At 45.9% G+C, this 14,933-nt stretch overlaps 1 protein-coding gene across 10 annotated transcripts in view; it reads right to left on the bottom strand.

Moving 5' to 3' along the window:
• prrc2b (proline-rich coiled-coil 2B) overlaps positions 1-14,933 on the bottom strand; it is a 98,839-nt gene that overhangs the window by 17,251 nt on the left and 66,655 nt on the right. For 8 of the 10 annotated variants that reach the window (XM_084325271.1, XM_084325274.1, XM_084325277.1 and 5 more), the window contains exons 14-27: positions 13,678-13,879; positions 13,358-13,562; positions 11,128-13,224; positions 9,361-9,509; positions 8,599-8,714; positions 8,340-8,478; positions 7,491-7,567; positions 6,158-6,442; positions 5,410-5,511; positions 4,663-4,855; positions 4,425-4,522; positions 3,891-4,018; positions 3,188-3,428; positions 1,276-1,443 (exon numbers count right to left, since the gene is read on the bottom strand). In XM_084325271.1, coding sequence (XP_084181397.1) covers positions 1,276-1,443; positions 3,188-3,428; positions 3,891-4,018; positions 4,425-4,522; positions 4,663-4,855; positions 5,410-5,511; positions 6,158-6,442; positions 7,491-7,567; positions 8,340-8,478; positions 8,599-8,714; positions 9,361-9,509; positions 11,128-13,224; positions 13,358-13,562; positions 13,678-13,879 — 4,200 coding nt within the window. The remainder of the gene's footprint in view (positions 1-1,275; positions 1,444-3,187; positions 3,429-3,890; positions 4,019-4,424; positions 4,523-4,662; positions 4,856-5,409; positions 5,512-6,157; positions 6,443-7,490; positions 7,568-8,339; positions 8,479-8,598; positions 8,715-9,360; positions 9,510-11,127; positions 13,225-13,357; positions 13,563-13,677; positions 13,880-14,933) is intronic. The other 2 variants (XM_084325275.1, XM_084325276.1) reach the window with 2 other exon arrangements.

Below are 14,933 nucleotides of genomic sequence, written 5' to 3'. Positions count from 1 at the left end.
AGTTAAAAAATATATACCGGTATATATATTTATCTTTGTTTTTTATTTTTTTACATTCTAAGATTTAACATTTTCCCCTGTGGTATCGAAAATGGTATCGAATATCGATACTTTTCAAGGTATCGTATCGAAGTTCGAAATTCCACTATCGTGACAACACTAGTGTGTTGTCAGTTGCAATGTGACAGCTCTGTTTACACATCATTCCTATTCCCTTTTAATTGTACATATATCATTTTTGTTTTGATTGTAGTGTTCCACTTTTGCTTTGGCAATGTAAACTCATGTTTTCTCATGCCCATTGAATTTAGTGTGTGTGTTGTCTGTGTATGCAGAGTGTGAAATAAATGAGTCATGCTGCCTGCATGCCCAACGTGAGAAGTTAGTCTCGTCATTCTTGTAATTGCTACACTACACCGTTACAATGATATATAAAATATCATATTATATTATATACCCATTCAATATGCACATGACAGAAAATATTATATACCATATAATATGTTCTGTCATGTGCATATTGAATGGGTATTACTAATACTATTAATACTAATACTAGCCGAGAGTAGGTCAAATTTTGGCTGGTAGCTCTCGGCTAGGTGGTAAATTAAAAAGTTTCCTCATTTTACTTTCCCGTCAAGCCAACTGAAGACAAGTTGATCACCGGCCCGGAAAACTCGTGGAATATATATTTACAGTACCCAACGCTGAATCAATAAACGCGATCGATATTTGGAATGGCGATCAGGAATTGGAATAATCTTTTTGGATAACATCTGATCTGAGGTAAGGAATCTATTTTACCAGTCTTGGGGTAATCAGAGCTTTTTTCACAGATATATCAACGTGTCCCATATGTGTGTGTGTGTGTGCGCACTGATCAGGAAATGAGAGAATAGATATTTCAGCCCGCTTCTATAGCGTGCATAAGTACACATATCCTATCGATAATCTAGCGTTTATTTGAAAACGATTCATAAATAGGCCGATAAATTACAACGTTTGTGTATGCCAGAATATTCCAGTAAATGCCGGTTATCACGGAATCTATATATTTTCCTGAAAAAGAGGGCTTTTCAAAATGCTATAAAACAGAAATGAACAGATTAAAAAACAATCAGTTTCGACAATGTTGACTGCAAACAAGTCATTGATAAACGACGGGCAGATTAGACACATAGCCATAATTTAAGACAGAGATTATGCGCTCACAACGGTATCATTGAAGTGGGTGGTGGCATTTAACCACGTGCAAAACAACTGCGGGGGCCTTACCTCTCTGCTGCCGGTCATAACGGGGGGCTGGGAGCCAGGCGGCAGCATCCGGCGGGGCGCTCCCACCGACAGGTTCTGCTGTTGCTGCAGCTGGATGGACTGGGGCAGGATGAGGTGCTGCTGGGCCGACCCGTAACGCAGCTGGGAGCCCGGCAGGGGCATGGCCACCTGAGGAGGAGGGAGAGTCAATTAATACAACGTGCCGATACGCATCTCAACATCAGAATCAGAAAAGTCTTTATTGCCTGAATTCCAATCCAATCCAACTTTATTTATAAAGCGCTTTAACAGCCACAGGGGCACAAAGTGCTGTACAGGGGGAGCATATTAAAAACTATTAGCAGCACTAAAAATAGATTAAAAAAACAAGAGTACCAAAACAGAGATAAAAAACATTAGGTAAATATAGGCAGCAATACAAGTTTAAATAGATCAGAGTACTTAAAAAAATATTTAAAAGCAAAGGACACAGTAACAAAACGATACAACAACAACACAGTAAGACAATAAGATCATAAAATCAACAAGCTACATGGTGTCGAAAGCCAGAGAGAAAAGGTGGGTCTTAAGGAGGCCTTTGAAACGGGGCAGTGATGCGGCCTGCCTAATCTGCAGTGGCAGCTCATTCCACATTTTGGGGGCGACAACGGAGAAAGCACGGTCCCCCCTGAGCTTACGCCTAGTTGTAGGCACTACTAGGAGCAGCTAGTCAGCTGACCTGAGAGAGCGAGAAGGTGTATAGACCTGCAACAGCTCAGAGAGGTAGGGTGGAGCAAGGTCATGAAGAGCTTTAAAAGCAAATAAAATAATTTTAAAATGAATCCTAAAGTGCACTGGGAGCCAGTGGAGTGAAAATAAAATCGGTGAGATGTGGTCGTATTTACGAGTGCCAGTTAAAAGACGAGCAGCGGCGTTCTGCACCATCTGAAGGCGAGCCACTGAGGATCCACTCACCCCTATATAAAGTGCATTGCAGTAATCCAGCCTGGTAGTCACAAATGCATGGATTACTGCTTCAAAATGCTGGGTGTGTAGGATGGGCTTAATTTTGGCCAGCTGCCTCAACTGGAAAAAACTCGTTTTAACCACGGCCTTGATCTGGCTGTCAAATTTAAGGTCTGGGTCGATCTTTACACCTAGGTTCTTTACTATTGGTTTGACATGTTGTGCCAGCGAACCCAGATCTAGCAGTGAGGTCACAGAGGGGCCACCAAAAACCATGACCTCCGTCTTTTTGTCATTAAAATTTAAAAAATTCAATGCCATCCAGGATTTAATGTCATCGAGGCATTTGGTCAGCGGGTCTATGGAAAAAGAGCCAGACTTTTTTAGTGGCATATAGATCTGGCTGTCATCAGCGTAGCAGTGAAAAGGAATGCCGTGCTTTCTGAGGAAAGAATTCTTGTGCAAAGAATATGAACAGTGTCATGTTCAGATGCTCACGGTTGAGTATTATGTGCAAATATATAGTCCAGGAAGGGTGTGTTAATGTAACATATTGTGACAGACCTATGTGTCTGTCTATGGTGATCCGAGAGTGAGAGATTAAATGAATATACTGTATTAATACACTGTACCGATTAGCTCCATTGACGAGCTTCATATACATTACATATATACAAAGCTCTAACTAATGAACCACAGCAGATTAATATTCTGCCGATATTGATAGCTAGCGAGCTGTACCGAGAATACCGGTCAGCGGTGTAACAGTTAATAGGGTCCCCTCTCAATACACTACACAGTGTAGGTGTCGGTAAAAACAAGGGAAAATATATTTAATATTTACAAAACAATATTCGCATAAACTAGATGATAATTATTTATATATTTTTTAATTAACGAGTATTCAAATATACGAAAGCAGACACCCATCTCCAGTCTAGACCTTAACCCTTGGTTGCCCACTGACCTGGATGAGCTGGGAGTCCATGAGCTGTGAGGAGCCCATGCCGGGGGCCTGGTTCATCTGGCCATCGTAGACCAGCTGCTGACTGCCGTTCATGGGCTGGTAGTGAGAACCCGACTGGGACTTGACCATGTCGGAGGGCTGCATGCCCGGGAAGGTAGAGTAGGGCCCCTTGAGGGGAGCTCCACCTGACAGCACCATGGGGCTGGGCTGGGACAGGTTGGGGTGCATGTATACCTGGGACCTAGGGGGTACAAAAAAGTGTGCGGGGGAGGGAGGGGGCAATGTGTTAATGAAGGGTAGAAAATGTTGTCTCCAGATTTCTACAAAAGTACATCTATTACAGGGTATCTGCAGGTTTCAACAAATTAAATGTAATACTTTTTAATACCACTTAAACCAAGAACTGGCCGCTACACTTGCAGCACTTGAGCGCCAATTTGTATTATTCTGCGTTCCATACAAGCTCTCGCCAGACACACCAAGCTCCCGGTAGTCCCGCAAAAGGGCTGTCGCCCAATTTCTTTTTTTATTATACCTGTGCAAATAAAATTTAAGACTTTTTAATACCTTAAGGCCTTAAAATTTAGAATTATTCATTGAAATACTTTAAGACTTTTTAATACCCTGCAGATACCCTGTAATAATGTTTCAGTGAAAATAAGAGTATCCCATGAAACACAGGTTGGAAAGGTGGCAATTGTACCTGAATGGGGGGATGGAGTTGAACATGTCCTGGGACTGGGAGACGGGCAGGCCTCCCCTGAGCCCCAGCTGGGCCTGCGCCTGGAGGGACGTGTGCAGGGAGATGGGGATCTGCTGGGCGGCTGCAGCCTGAAACACAGACCAAAAACACAGAATATTTATGATTTGGTATCAAATATAGACTATGTGTATGTGTCCTTAAGGTCCCCAAAGTTTGCTCTGAACAGGGTAACTCTGCATTTTGCCCCTAGCTCATGGAATGAACTACAACATCGTTGTTAAAGCTTGAGATTCTCCCCTCTGTTGCAGATTTTAAAACCTTGATCTCCAACCTTTGTCAATCAAGTTGTACATGTTTTAATTGATTTGTTATCCTTGCTCTTTGCCTCGTCTTGTTGTCTCTGTTATGATTTTATATGCAGTGTGATTTTATGTGCTTTTTCTGTATTTACAATCGACACAACTGTAAATGAGGGAAACTTTCAAGTTTAAATAAAGGTTTGAAATGAAAACTTGTGTGCGTGCGTGTGCATACCTGCTGGTAGCTCTGCTGTTGGGTCATGGTGGGGGGCACCAGGCGAGGCTGGCCGGGGAAAACATGGCCGTCCAGATACAGAGGGGGGATGTGATTACCTGCAGAGAGAAGAGCAACACCACTTGTGTATCATGTATCAGACTAATCTGCAACACACCGGGCCACAATAACCTAATTAGTTCAGAACGGAATCCAAACACAAGAGCAATCTATACTAAAATAATAGAATAGAATTTACCCTGCATGGACATGGAGGGTGCCACGGAGGCCACGGGCATTGGAGGCATGGAGACCCCCCCGAAAGAGCTATAACTGACCCCGCTGGAGGAGCCCACGCTGCAGGGCGGCTGGTTGCCCGACACGCCCCCGCCAGGAGAGCCTTGCTCGGGGAGGGACTGGGAGTTCTCCCACGCCTTACGTGCAGACTCCATCTGAAGACAGGAAAGGGAAACGCAACGTGAAGACGCATAGATTAGGCAAACTGACGATTCTTTACAGAAGGACCGTACTGATAGCCCTTGGGTTAAGATGAGATATTGCTTTAGTGATCCCCTTGGGGAGATTTGGGCGTCATAGCGGCACATGTGGGAGGGGGAGGTACAGGTATGGGCAGGGTAATAGTAGAAAGACATAAATATAGGCAATAAAAGATCCAAATACAAAAATATGAGAAAATATGATTTGTGTAAACAAAGGTGCAGATGAGGGTCAGTATGCCCTATCGGTTATATTCTACATTACAATAAAAGATTTGAATCTGAATATATACACAAGGTGCCCTAACTGGCATGGTATACGTCATACGTTGTGGTCTGTGCAGGTTTTGGTGGTTAGGAGTCAAACACACTTAGTGGTCAGACATTCCTAAAGAGTTCCGCTGCCATTATTCCACTTGATTATTACTGTGGGGTCGAACTGGCTTCGTCTTACTGGATGTGGTGTGGGTAAATGGCATGGGCAACGCATGGGGCTCCAATTTCAGTACCTTGAGAGTGAGGTCTGCACTGGGGAAGGAGATGGGGTTGAGGTTGATGCCAGGCTGGAGGTGGTTGGAGCGAAGCATGGGGATGCTCTGGTTAAGAGCCGGCTGTTATAAAAAAAAAAAAGACACAAGTACAAATCTGTAGCAGCCGACATGATACCAGAGCACTGCAGTAATCGCATCTTGGTGTATACATTGGTTCAAGCACCTCTAATCTGCACTGCAGTTGCTAGTAATCTTTGAATAAGAGATTCCTTCTTAAATTCCTTAGATTCCTCCTTAAATTAAGTTAGAAAGACACCAAGGACTACAAAACGACTCGTCTTCTTTATTCCCAAGACGCCGCGACGAGTATCGTAACCAAACACTTCAGGGTTCCCAGACATTGCAAAATTAAATTCAAGGACTTTCAAGTACCTTTCCAAGCACTATTTTTCATTTTAAAGGGCATTTAAAAGGATACAATTAACTTTTAATGCCGTTTTTTTATTGAAAAAGAAAACGGATCCAATATTCATGGCTTAAAACCAATTTCCGACAATTTGTTACACTTTAGATTAAAACATATTTCTTGATTCAGAACTATTTTATCATGGATGAACAAAACTTTCAATGCGAATGGTTGATTTGAATTTCAATAACTTTTTAAGCGCCTTGTTAAAAAATTGGCTGTTTAAGGAATTCCAGGCATTTTTTGTAAAAAATCAAGCACTTTAAGCACTTCAAGGACCTTGTGCGAACCCTGACTCACGTTGCTGGCGAGGGCGTCCTGGAGCTTGGTGACGGGGTTGGACACAGGCACTGGGGTGGAGCCAGGTTGCAGGCTGAAGTCGGAGTCCTTGGCGCTGACGCCAAACTCGATGGGCGGCACAGGCAGCACGGTGTCGACGTGCAGGTCCACGCCGTTGACCGGTGTGCTGGGGCCCTCGAGTCTTTCACAGCCCTCGGAACCCTTGCGGTGTTTCAGGGAGCGCTCGTTGCCGATGGGCCCTGGTTTGTGCTGCTCCTTGCTCTGCTCAGGGCCGGCATCGGAGTCCTGGCAGGGAGTCAGGAGTTTTTAGATATTTAGATATAAAAGGAAGACTGTACAGTCAGCCACTCTTCCCTCCCTCAATAGTAAGTTGTGAGGTCAAGTTCTAGTGGTATGTTCTAGTGGTGAGGTCAAGTTCTAGTGGTATGTTCTAGTGGTGAGGTCAAGTTCTAGTGGTGAGGTCATGTTCTAGTGGTGAGGTTATGTTCTAGTGGTGAGGTCATGTTCTAGTGGTGAGGTCATGTTCTAGTGGTAAGGTAACCAAATAATCCAAGAGCCTGTAGGACACACGCTGGAAGCCGTGAAGTTGCACTAGGAAAAGCTTTTTTCTTTCATGCTTCCAACACCTGGGATGCCCTCCAACTGACTCTGAAGCTGAAGGTTCTTCCTTCATTTGCTGCATTTAACCTGTTAAGCCCTAGCACTATTTTCTGAAAATTCGCCTAAAAATACATACCTAAGTAAATGGAAGATCGCTCCACTTCTACAAGGTCCATTTGCAAGTTATTGGTATCTAGGGACATCTATGGATCTCATGGAATGTATTCCCAGTGTCAGAAATATTGTATTGTTGCTCTGGATGCCCTCGTCTCATAAAACTACATTCGGCGACGTTTAGCAAATTCAAAATGGCAGATATTCGCTAAATTATAAACACATTCCATAAACTAAAAACACTTTACCCTATTGGTAAACAAACATATTGTTGAAAATATACACTATGACTGCTGTTGTGACATGGTTAGGGTCTTTACTCTTGGATACATTTGGAAAGAAAACGCTACTTAATGTCATACAGTCTGGAGAGATTGATTTATGACGTGATGTCATTTGCGGTCCGCCGATGGACCACTCGGGCTAGAGGTTAAAAGTATGATCTCCGACCACTCTTAGCTGATTTCTTATTGTATATTCTTATTTATTGTGCCTATATGTATGAAATGGCTGATTAACTCTTGTTTTGTAAGCTCGTCGTCACTGTAAATGAGGGTAACCTCAGTGATTAACGAGTTTAAATAAAGGTTTGAAATTTAATCAAGTGGCTGGGCTGTACCTCAGAGTTGGGCTCACTTCCGGTGTAGGACACCTGTTTGGTCCATGAGTCGGCTCCCGAGGACTGGACTGACAAAGCTGAGGAGGAAGATGAACATCAGGACAACTTCTCATCTCAAATAACGATACATCATATGTATTTTAACAGCCAACACATAAGAAATAACCCTAAGAGCATCCTAAAAAAGAAGATATTGGCAAGTTAATTTGCCAATCTGAAAGATCGTTATTGGAGCAGATCACAGCATATTATAATTCATCGGTATTGGCTATATTAAGCCAATCCAATGTTTGGCCTGCTGGTGGCGCTAGAGGAAAGGTCACGGAGTGCCCAAAATCAATAGGGTTCTTCATCTGGCGGTCATGAATGTGCACAGCAAATTCTGAAACAAAATTCCACTTATTGTAGTCACACCCAGGACCTGCACTGGCAGATGCAACAACGGTCGTGGGGGGATCCATAATATGGTGCTCACCACTGCATCCTGTGTGATAAACTAGGTTGGTCTTCTCTGGCAGAGGGGCCAAGTAAACATTGGTATCCGTTTATCTTTAAGGCCAATGCTTGTAACCGTATTACATTTTTATCTTTCTTAAAAAACATATGTTTTTGTCCTATTTATTCAATGTCGCATTTATGCAAACTGAGTTTTCTTTTCCTTATTGTTTTTTTTTAATATGCCTGTAATCCCGACAGCATTGCAAATGAGGGTAACCTCAATGTATTTTCAAGAATAAATAAAGGTAATGAATTAATTAATGAGTAATATCCCAGACACCTGTCATCTCAAGGATACAATAACATAGTGGTAACCATTGAGAAGGCAGCAGATTTGGGTCTGCTTATTACCCGAGCTGTTGGTCTCCCAGATCTCTGTGCCCAGGTTGTTGGAGAGCGCCTCCTCTGGCTGCTCCATGCTCATACTGCCCTGCTTCTTGGCAAAACGGGGCGGCATCTTGGAGGCGATTGTCCTGTTCTTTACTGGAACCTAATAACAAGCAACAGAAGAGCACTGAAAACCATCCGACCCATCGGCTCCCGTCTCAGACAGATAAATGTGTCATTAAGTGCAGCACAAGAAATATACGAGTTCCAGGTTTTAACTTACAGGTGCTCCCTGTTCCTTCCTCCTCCTCTCGTCTTCCTGCGGTCGTCTCTGCTTCTTGGACAGAGCGTCCTGGTACCCATCTGGACTGGGGACTGGCCCCCCCGCATCACCCTCAACTGCAAAACCAAACATAAAAGGGTCAACACAAAACTAAGACCTGTAGGTTGGTTAACATTTGTGATGGCTAATTAATAAACATTAAGACACATTCAATTGATGCAGTACAATGATAATAGCCAAGACGCTTTCATTACAAATGTCGTTTTTGGAATGGAATCTTGGAACCTATTCCACAACTGGTTGGTTCTTAGGGTTCCTGGAGTTTGCTCTAAACTAGGAAAAACTGCTTTTTCATTCGATGCTTCCAACACCTGGAATGCCCTCCAACTGCCTCTGAAGCTCTTCCTTCTTTTGCTGCATTTATAAGTATGATCTCCAACCACTGTGTATATGTATGCAATTGCTCATAAACAATGTCTTGTTTTGTAAGCTCGTCAGGCTGTAAATTAGGGTAACCTCAGTGTCTACAGTTCAAGGCTCATTGTGACTCACTTGGGTAGCTGTTTAGGTCATGTGACTCACTTGGGTAGCTGTTCAGGTCATGGGACTCACTTGGGTAGCTGTTCAGGTCATGTGACTCACTTGGGTAGCTGTTCAGGTCATGTGACTCACTTGGGTAGCTGTTCAGGTCATGTGACTCACTTGGGTAGCTGTTCAGGTCATGTGACTCACTTGGGTAGCTGTTCAGGTCATGTGACTCACTTGGGTAGCTGTTCAGGTCATACTGGGACAGAGATTCGCCCAGGTCTGCCTTGATCTCCTTGCCTGAGGGCTCGCTGGGCTCCCTCTCCTCAGGCTGCTCCATGCTGTACACGGAGCCTGAGACCAGGCCCAACTCATCTGGGCTCCTGCTGCAGAGGAGAGAAGGAAGGACAGGTGGTTTTCTTTTTCAGTTGAGATTTTAAAAGCATAACCATAGCAGAATGTTGTACATAATTTGCAGCGTGGGCGACTGGGCGTGTAACCATAGCAGAATGGTTTACCTCGATGCGGACAAGACTACAGAGCTGGTTTCTAAGCAACTATAACAGTGAAAGAGGTTAGGAAATTAAGGTACTTCAGAATAAATGTAATTGCTGATTGGTGTTTAGGATGCTTCGTTCTAGGGCTGCAACTAGGAATTATTTTCATAATTGAATATTCTGTTGAATACTAAATGTAAATCTATATTTACGAACAAATCAAAGTAGTGATACACTCCAGCCGTTAATATTATCACCATCGGACATTGACAAATGTATGTTGGATATTTTTTTTATTTGAACTGTATTTTTTGTTCTTTTTTATATATATATTTTCCCCATATCATATATAAAAAGAAAGAACGTTCTGTTCAGAGTTTTTACTATGCTAACTGCTGTCCACCTCATTGCAATTGTGAACACAGAAGCTTCCTCTCAAGAACAGCAAATGCACGTACAGGGCAGCAGCAGTGGAGTTTCTGAATATGACACTGACACAGGGCACGTGCTATGGTGAGTGAATCCCAGCAAACATGCAAAATAAAACATAAAACTCTAACATTGTCACTAGGGTTGGGCACCGAGAACCGGTTCTAATAGGAACCGGTTCCTAACTTCCGGTTCTGGAACCGGAAGTAACATATCGCTGCTGTCGGGACAAAACCTCATAACTCCATTTTTTGAATTTTTTTTTTTATTATATAAATCAACTCCGTAGATCATCCTCCATATGTGTGTGTGGGTTTTACAAAGTTTAAACAATGGGAAAGCATTAAACCGATCATCTGTCTAAACTTCTTAACACTATTCACCCTCAAATCTGTGTTCGTTTTTTTCATCTGCTGAAAAGTTGGGTTTTTGGAGTTATGAGGTTTTGTCCCGACAGCAGCGATATTTGCATTTCGATTATTAAAAAAAAAAAAAAATGTTTTACTTTGTTAATTAATACCCTAGTTACAGTACAGCAACCAAATTAAACTGTATCAAGTCAACTGACAATGTGAATAGTATGAACAAAATTTTACGATTTTTGCACACAAAAAAATAAAATCTCCTGTGAAATAAGCTGTGACCTGTTTTGACCTGCACCTCAAAGAATCGGAACCGGAATCGTTCAAACCCAAACGATGTCCAACCCTAATTGCCACACACATGTAAGCCACCATGACATGCTGAAGAAGACCTTTCTCAGTAAACAACATCACATGCCGAAAGTGTGCGTCTGTAAGTGTCACCCCTTGCGCTGCATGTAGAATGTGCTGCCTCGCAAGCTGGATGTGAAAACTTGCAGAATTTGCTTATTCACGAGGCTAGAATGCAATGAACGGCCCATGCTGACACAGCAGAGCGACAATTATATTATAGAAATCATTATCCATAAAATGTTATCATCAAATTAATAAATTCATTTGAATATTTGTTGCAGCCCTGCATCATCGCAAATCTCAAACAAAAGGCATGTGGGTTACAGTAGTCCACTGTAAGCTAGACTAGACTGTCCACTCACCTCATACAGGGAGCCCCTCCATTCTGCCAACTGTCTCTCCTGTTGGAGGAGGGTGCTGAAGGAGCCTCACCCGCCCGTGTCATTTTGTTCCCCTCCAGCAGCACCGGCTCTCCCTTCCTGTTTTGCCGTTCCACCAGGGGGCGCTGGCTGGAGAAACTTCTCTTGGAGAGCTCTCTCTTCTCCCCAGAGCCAGGCTCGCCGTGGCCAGAATCTGACGGGATGTCACCGTGGCCCTGTTGAGCCCCTCCTCCTCCGCTCCCACTTCGCTTCTCCCTCCAGTCGCCGAAGTCGCTGTTGTCCGAGCCCGTCTCCCAGTCTTCGGCTTGCCCGTGCTGGCCGGGGGGGCGTCCACCAGGGTAGTGGCCACTGGGCCAGCCGTCCTCTCCGGGGGCTTTGGTGGAGCGACCGGGCCAAGGGTTGGCAAAGTCACCCCCATTGATGTATTCATCACCGGTCCATTGGCCAGTGCCAGGTTCTTGTTCTTGGCGAAGACGGCGGAAGCGTGGGGGTTTGTCCTGGCGGGGTGGGCGCCGCCTCCTCAGGGGCTGCTGGCCAGGGTTGTCGTTGTCTATGTAGTACTCTCCTTCACGGTCCTCTGTGCCATTTTCCATGAAGGAGCCAGTGAGCTTGGGGGTGTAATTCAGGGGTTCACGCTCAGCAGGGGGTCTACGGGAATAGGCGGTTTCAGCTCCGGGGGCGTAGCCATTCTCTTGCATGGGACCGCCACCACTGCTGAACTGGGGCCCCCGGCCCCTCCATGTGGATATATCCCTGGTGCCTCCGAAGCCTCGACTATAGCCACCGGTGGTGGTGGTGGTGGTGGCGGTGGTGGTGAGTCTGGGGGGCAGTGAGCGCCCAGCAAAACCCCTGGTGGCTTTGGCCTGGTCCCGGGCCTCGATGGCCGCTTGGTCGTCTGTGTACACCTTGTTTGATCTCCAGGAGTCTCTGTCTGCTTTCCGCACCTCTCCAGACTCCGTGTAGCCTTCTCCATTTTCAGAGCCTTTCTCGCGGCGCCTCTTGGGCAGCTCCTCGTACTCGGAAGTCTCGCTCAAGGTCTCGCTGACGTTCCGCCTCCGGGGCTTCCCCCTCTGGAGGTCCTCCACCTTGACGAAGTCCCTGGGTGACCCCCCTCTGCCTCTCGCCGGCCTCTGGGTCCCGGTCCCACTGCTGTTGTTATTGATGTTGTAGCCCCCTCGGAGGTTGTCCCCTCTGCCTCCGCGGCCTCCTCCTCTAGAGCTAAACTCCCTGAAACCACGACTGCTGCGCCCTCGACCCGTTCCCCTGGCTCCAGCGAAGGCCTGCTCCTCATCAATGAAGATCCAGTTGTTGCGTCGTGGAGCCTGGGGCTCCCTGCTCTCCTGGCTGGGTGACTGGCTCTTTACACTGTCCCAGCAGCTCTCCTTTGGAGAGTCCTCAACCTGGCTGACCGCTCTCTCTGGTTTGGCTGGAGCTGGAGGCTGATATTGCTTCTCTTCAGGCTGTCTCTCAACAGCAGGTGAGGCAGAGCGCCTGTTACCGACAGGCTGGTTGTCTTTTTTCAAGTCATAGACATTGGTGAGGACCTCTTTCTCCAGGCGGTAAGGGACAGGCTTCTCTTCGGGCTCAGGCTTGGGTTTCTCATTCTCCTTGTCCTCTACTTTGAGTGCTTTGAGTACAGGTTTCTTAATGGGACCGGTTCTACGGGTCAGTGTACGGCCGCAACTCTCAGACGGCTGGCTGATGCTGCTGCTCGAGCTGGAGCCAGGGTCGGACCACTGGCTTTGGACGGCGCCGGGACCTCCGTCTTTCTTCTGGCCTCCGTCTCTTCTCCAATAGTCAGAGTCAAAGCCCTTGTCCTTAGAGCATTCAAAGGCATCGTCACGCAACTCAGGGCCCTCTTGCAGGTGATTGTCCCTGGGGTCCTGCTTGGGGTAGTCGCTGTCCGCGTGCTGCTGAGGGCGGCTCTGAGCAGTGGTCAGCAGGCCTTGGTCGTGGTGGTCCCTATCGGGGGCTCGGCTCTGGTTGTAGCCCTGGTGGGGCAGGTCGTCTGCGGGGCGATCTAGGCACTCGTTGGCCCTCTCTTCGTAGGAGTCCTGCTGGGAGCAGGCCCGGTCACTTCTGTAGAATGAATAGAGGGAGTGCGAGAAAGAAAGTTATAAAACGGAAGGACATGTCAAAAGGACAATGTAATAAAAAAAAAATGTAACCAGCTACAATAGAATACCGAGATTTCTTTTGGATGATAACTGACCTGTCATCTGGCTGGCCTCGATCTGAGCCCTCATGCTGCCTCTGGTAGGGAGGGGTGAAACTACGCGGTGGGTAGCCATCTTGGCTCCAAATGGGGTAAGGCTCAGTGGAAGGGGCTCTTCTCTCCGGATGCATGCTGGGGTGACAGCCCTCATCAGAGCCGGGGCTGTTCAGGTGGTCTTGATGCATCATCGGTTTCATCATCCCTGTGTAACGCAAAAGATGGGAACGGTGAAAATTCTCCCAGAGAGCAAAAACGACAGTATCTTTTATTTCGCCCCCATGGCTAAAGTAAAAAAAAATCCATGAACCCCTCCTCACCTGAAGAGTGGACAGCGTTGGGGTAGTAGTCCACAGGGGACCGGCCCTGGGCCATGCGGGGGTCCATGAAAGGGGGCATCATCATCCAGCGTGGGTCATAACCGAGGACGTGTGGGGGGTAGTAACCCCGCTGTGGGTGGCTGGAGCCAGATGGGGCAGGGTGACCCGACTGCTGCCAGTGCTGCATCTTGTACACCTGCTCCTGATGAAGGTGAACAAGGGACACATTCATTATGTAGAAAGACAAACACACACTCTAGAGCAGGGGTTCTCAAACTTTTTTATACCACAACCATTTTATTTAGGACTTTTTTTGGCGACCCCACACTTAATGTATTGCGTAATTTCAACGTGGACTTAAGGAATATCAAAATAAAAGCACACGTTTTTTTTTTTTTTTTTTTTTCTTCCCCTCCTTTTCCCCGATTTTTCTCCCATCCCACCCTTCCTGGTTGTTGCGTACTTTCCCCTACTGTTGGTCCGGGAGACTGTCACATGCTTTCCTCCGACGCATGTGCAGCCTGGGGCAGGCCAACCTGGCCGCGCAGGTTCTCACCGGGGAGAGTGTAGCGTGTGGGAGGCCACACTATCTCTCCTTAGTTCCAACCCTTGCTGAGCAGGTGCCCCGACCGAACTGTGGGGGTCGCTGTCCACAACGCCCAGGACCCACCCTTTAGCTTTCCCACCCCCTGATACAGCCAATTGTATCAGTGTGAGAGGCCAGCCAAGCTGATAGCAACGCCGGGAGCTGGATTCGAACAGGCGAATCCAGTGTCTCCCGGTGTTGGTGACGAACGTAATCTCCGTGCGCCACCTGCCCCCCCATAAAAGCACACGTTGTTGAACTTGATCATGAATATATATTCGAAAAATGTATTACAGCACTATGTTATCAATACACGTTTATAAAACGAGGCATATTTAGCCAAAATATGTTGCCAGAACATAAAAAAAATATATATATATATATACATTTTTATTATTATTTTCTTTTGTCTGCTCTAGATCGTATCATTGTGCACGGTAGTCTCTTTTGAACTGGAATGTAATGTTTAAAGGCGGCTTGTCTGTGTTTATAGCCTACTTAAGCCTTTCACTGCCGCACTACCAAAACGGTTAACCCTTTCACTGCGGCAATACACAGAATGTTAACCCTTTCACTGCCACATGACAGCAGGTTAACACTAGAGATGTTCCGATACCATTTTTTTCCTTTCCGAACCGATTCCGATACCTAAGCTCTGGGTATCGGCCGA

This window comes from Notolepis coatsorum, assembly GCF_963971535.1.
Source record: "Notolepis coatsorum genome assembly, chromosome: 11".
NCBI classification, from domain to species: Eukaryota; Metazoa; Chordata; class Actinopteri; order Aulopiformes; family Paralepididae; genus Notolepis; species Notolepis coatsorum.
The sequence above is the reverse complement of the archived record's forward strand: the minus strand, read 5'-3'. Positions and strand labels throughout refer to the sequence as shown.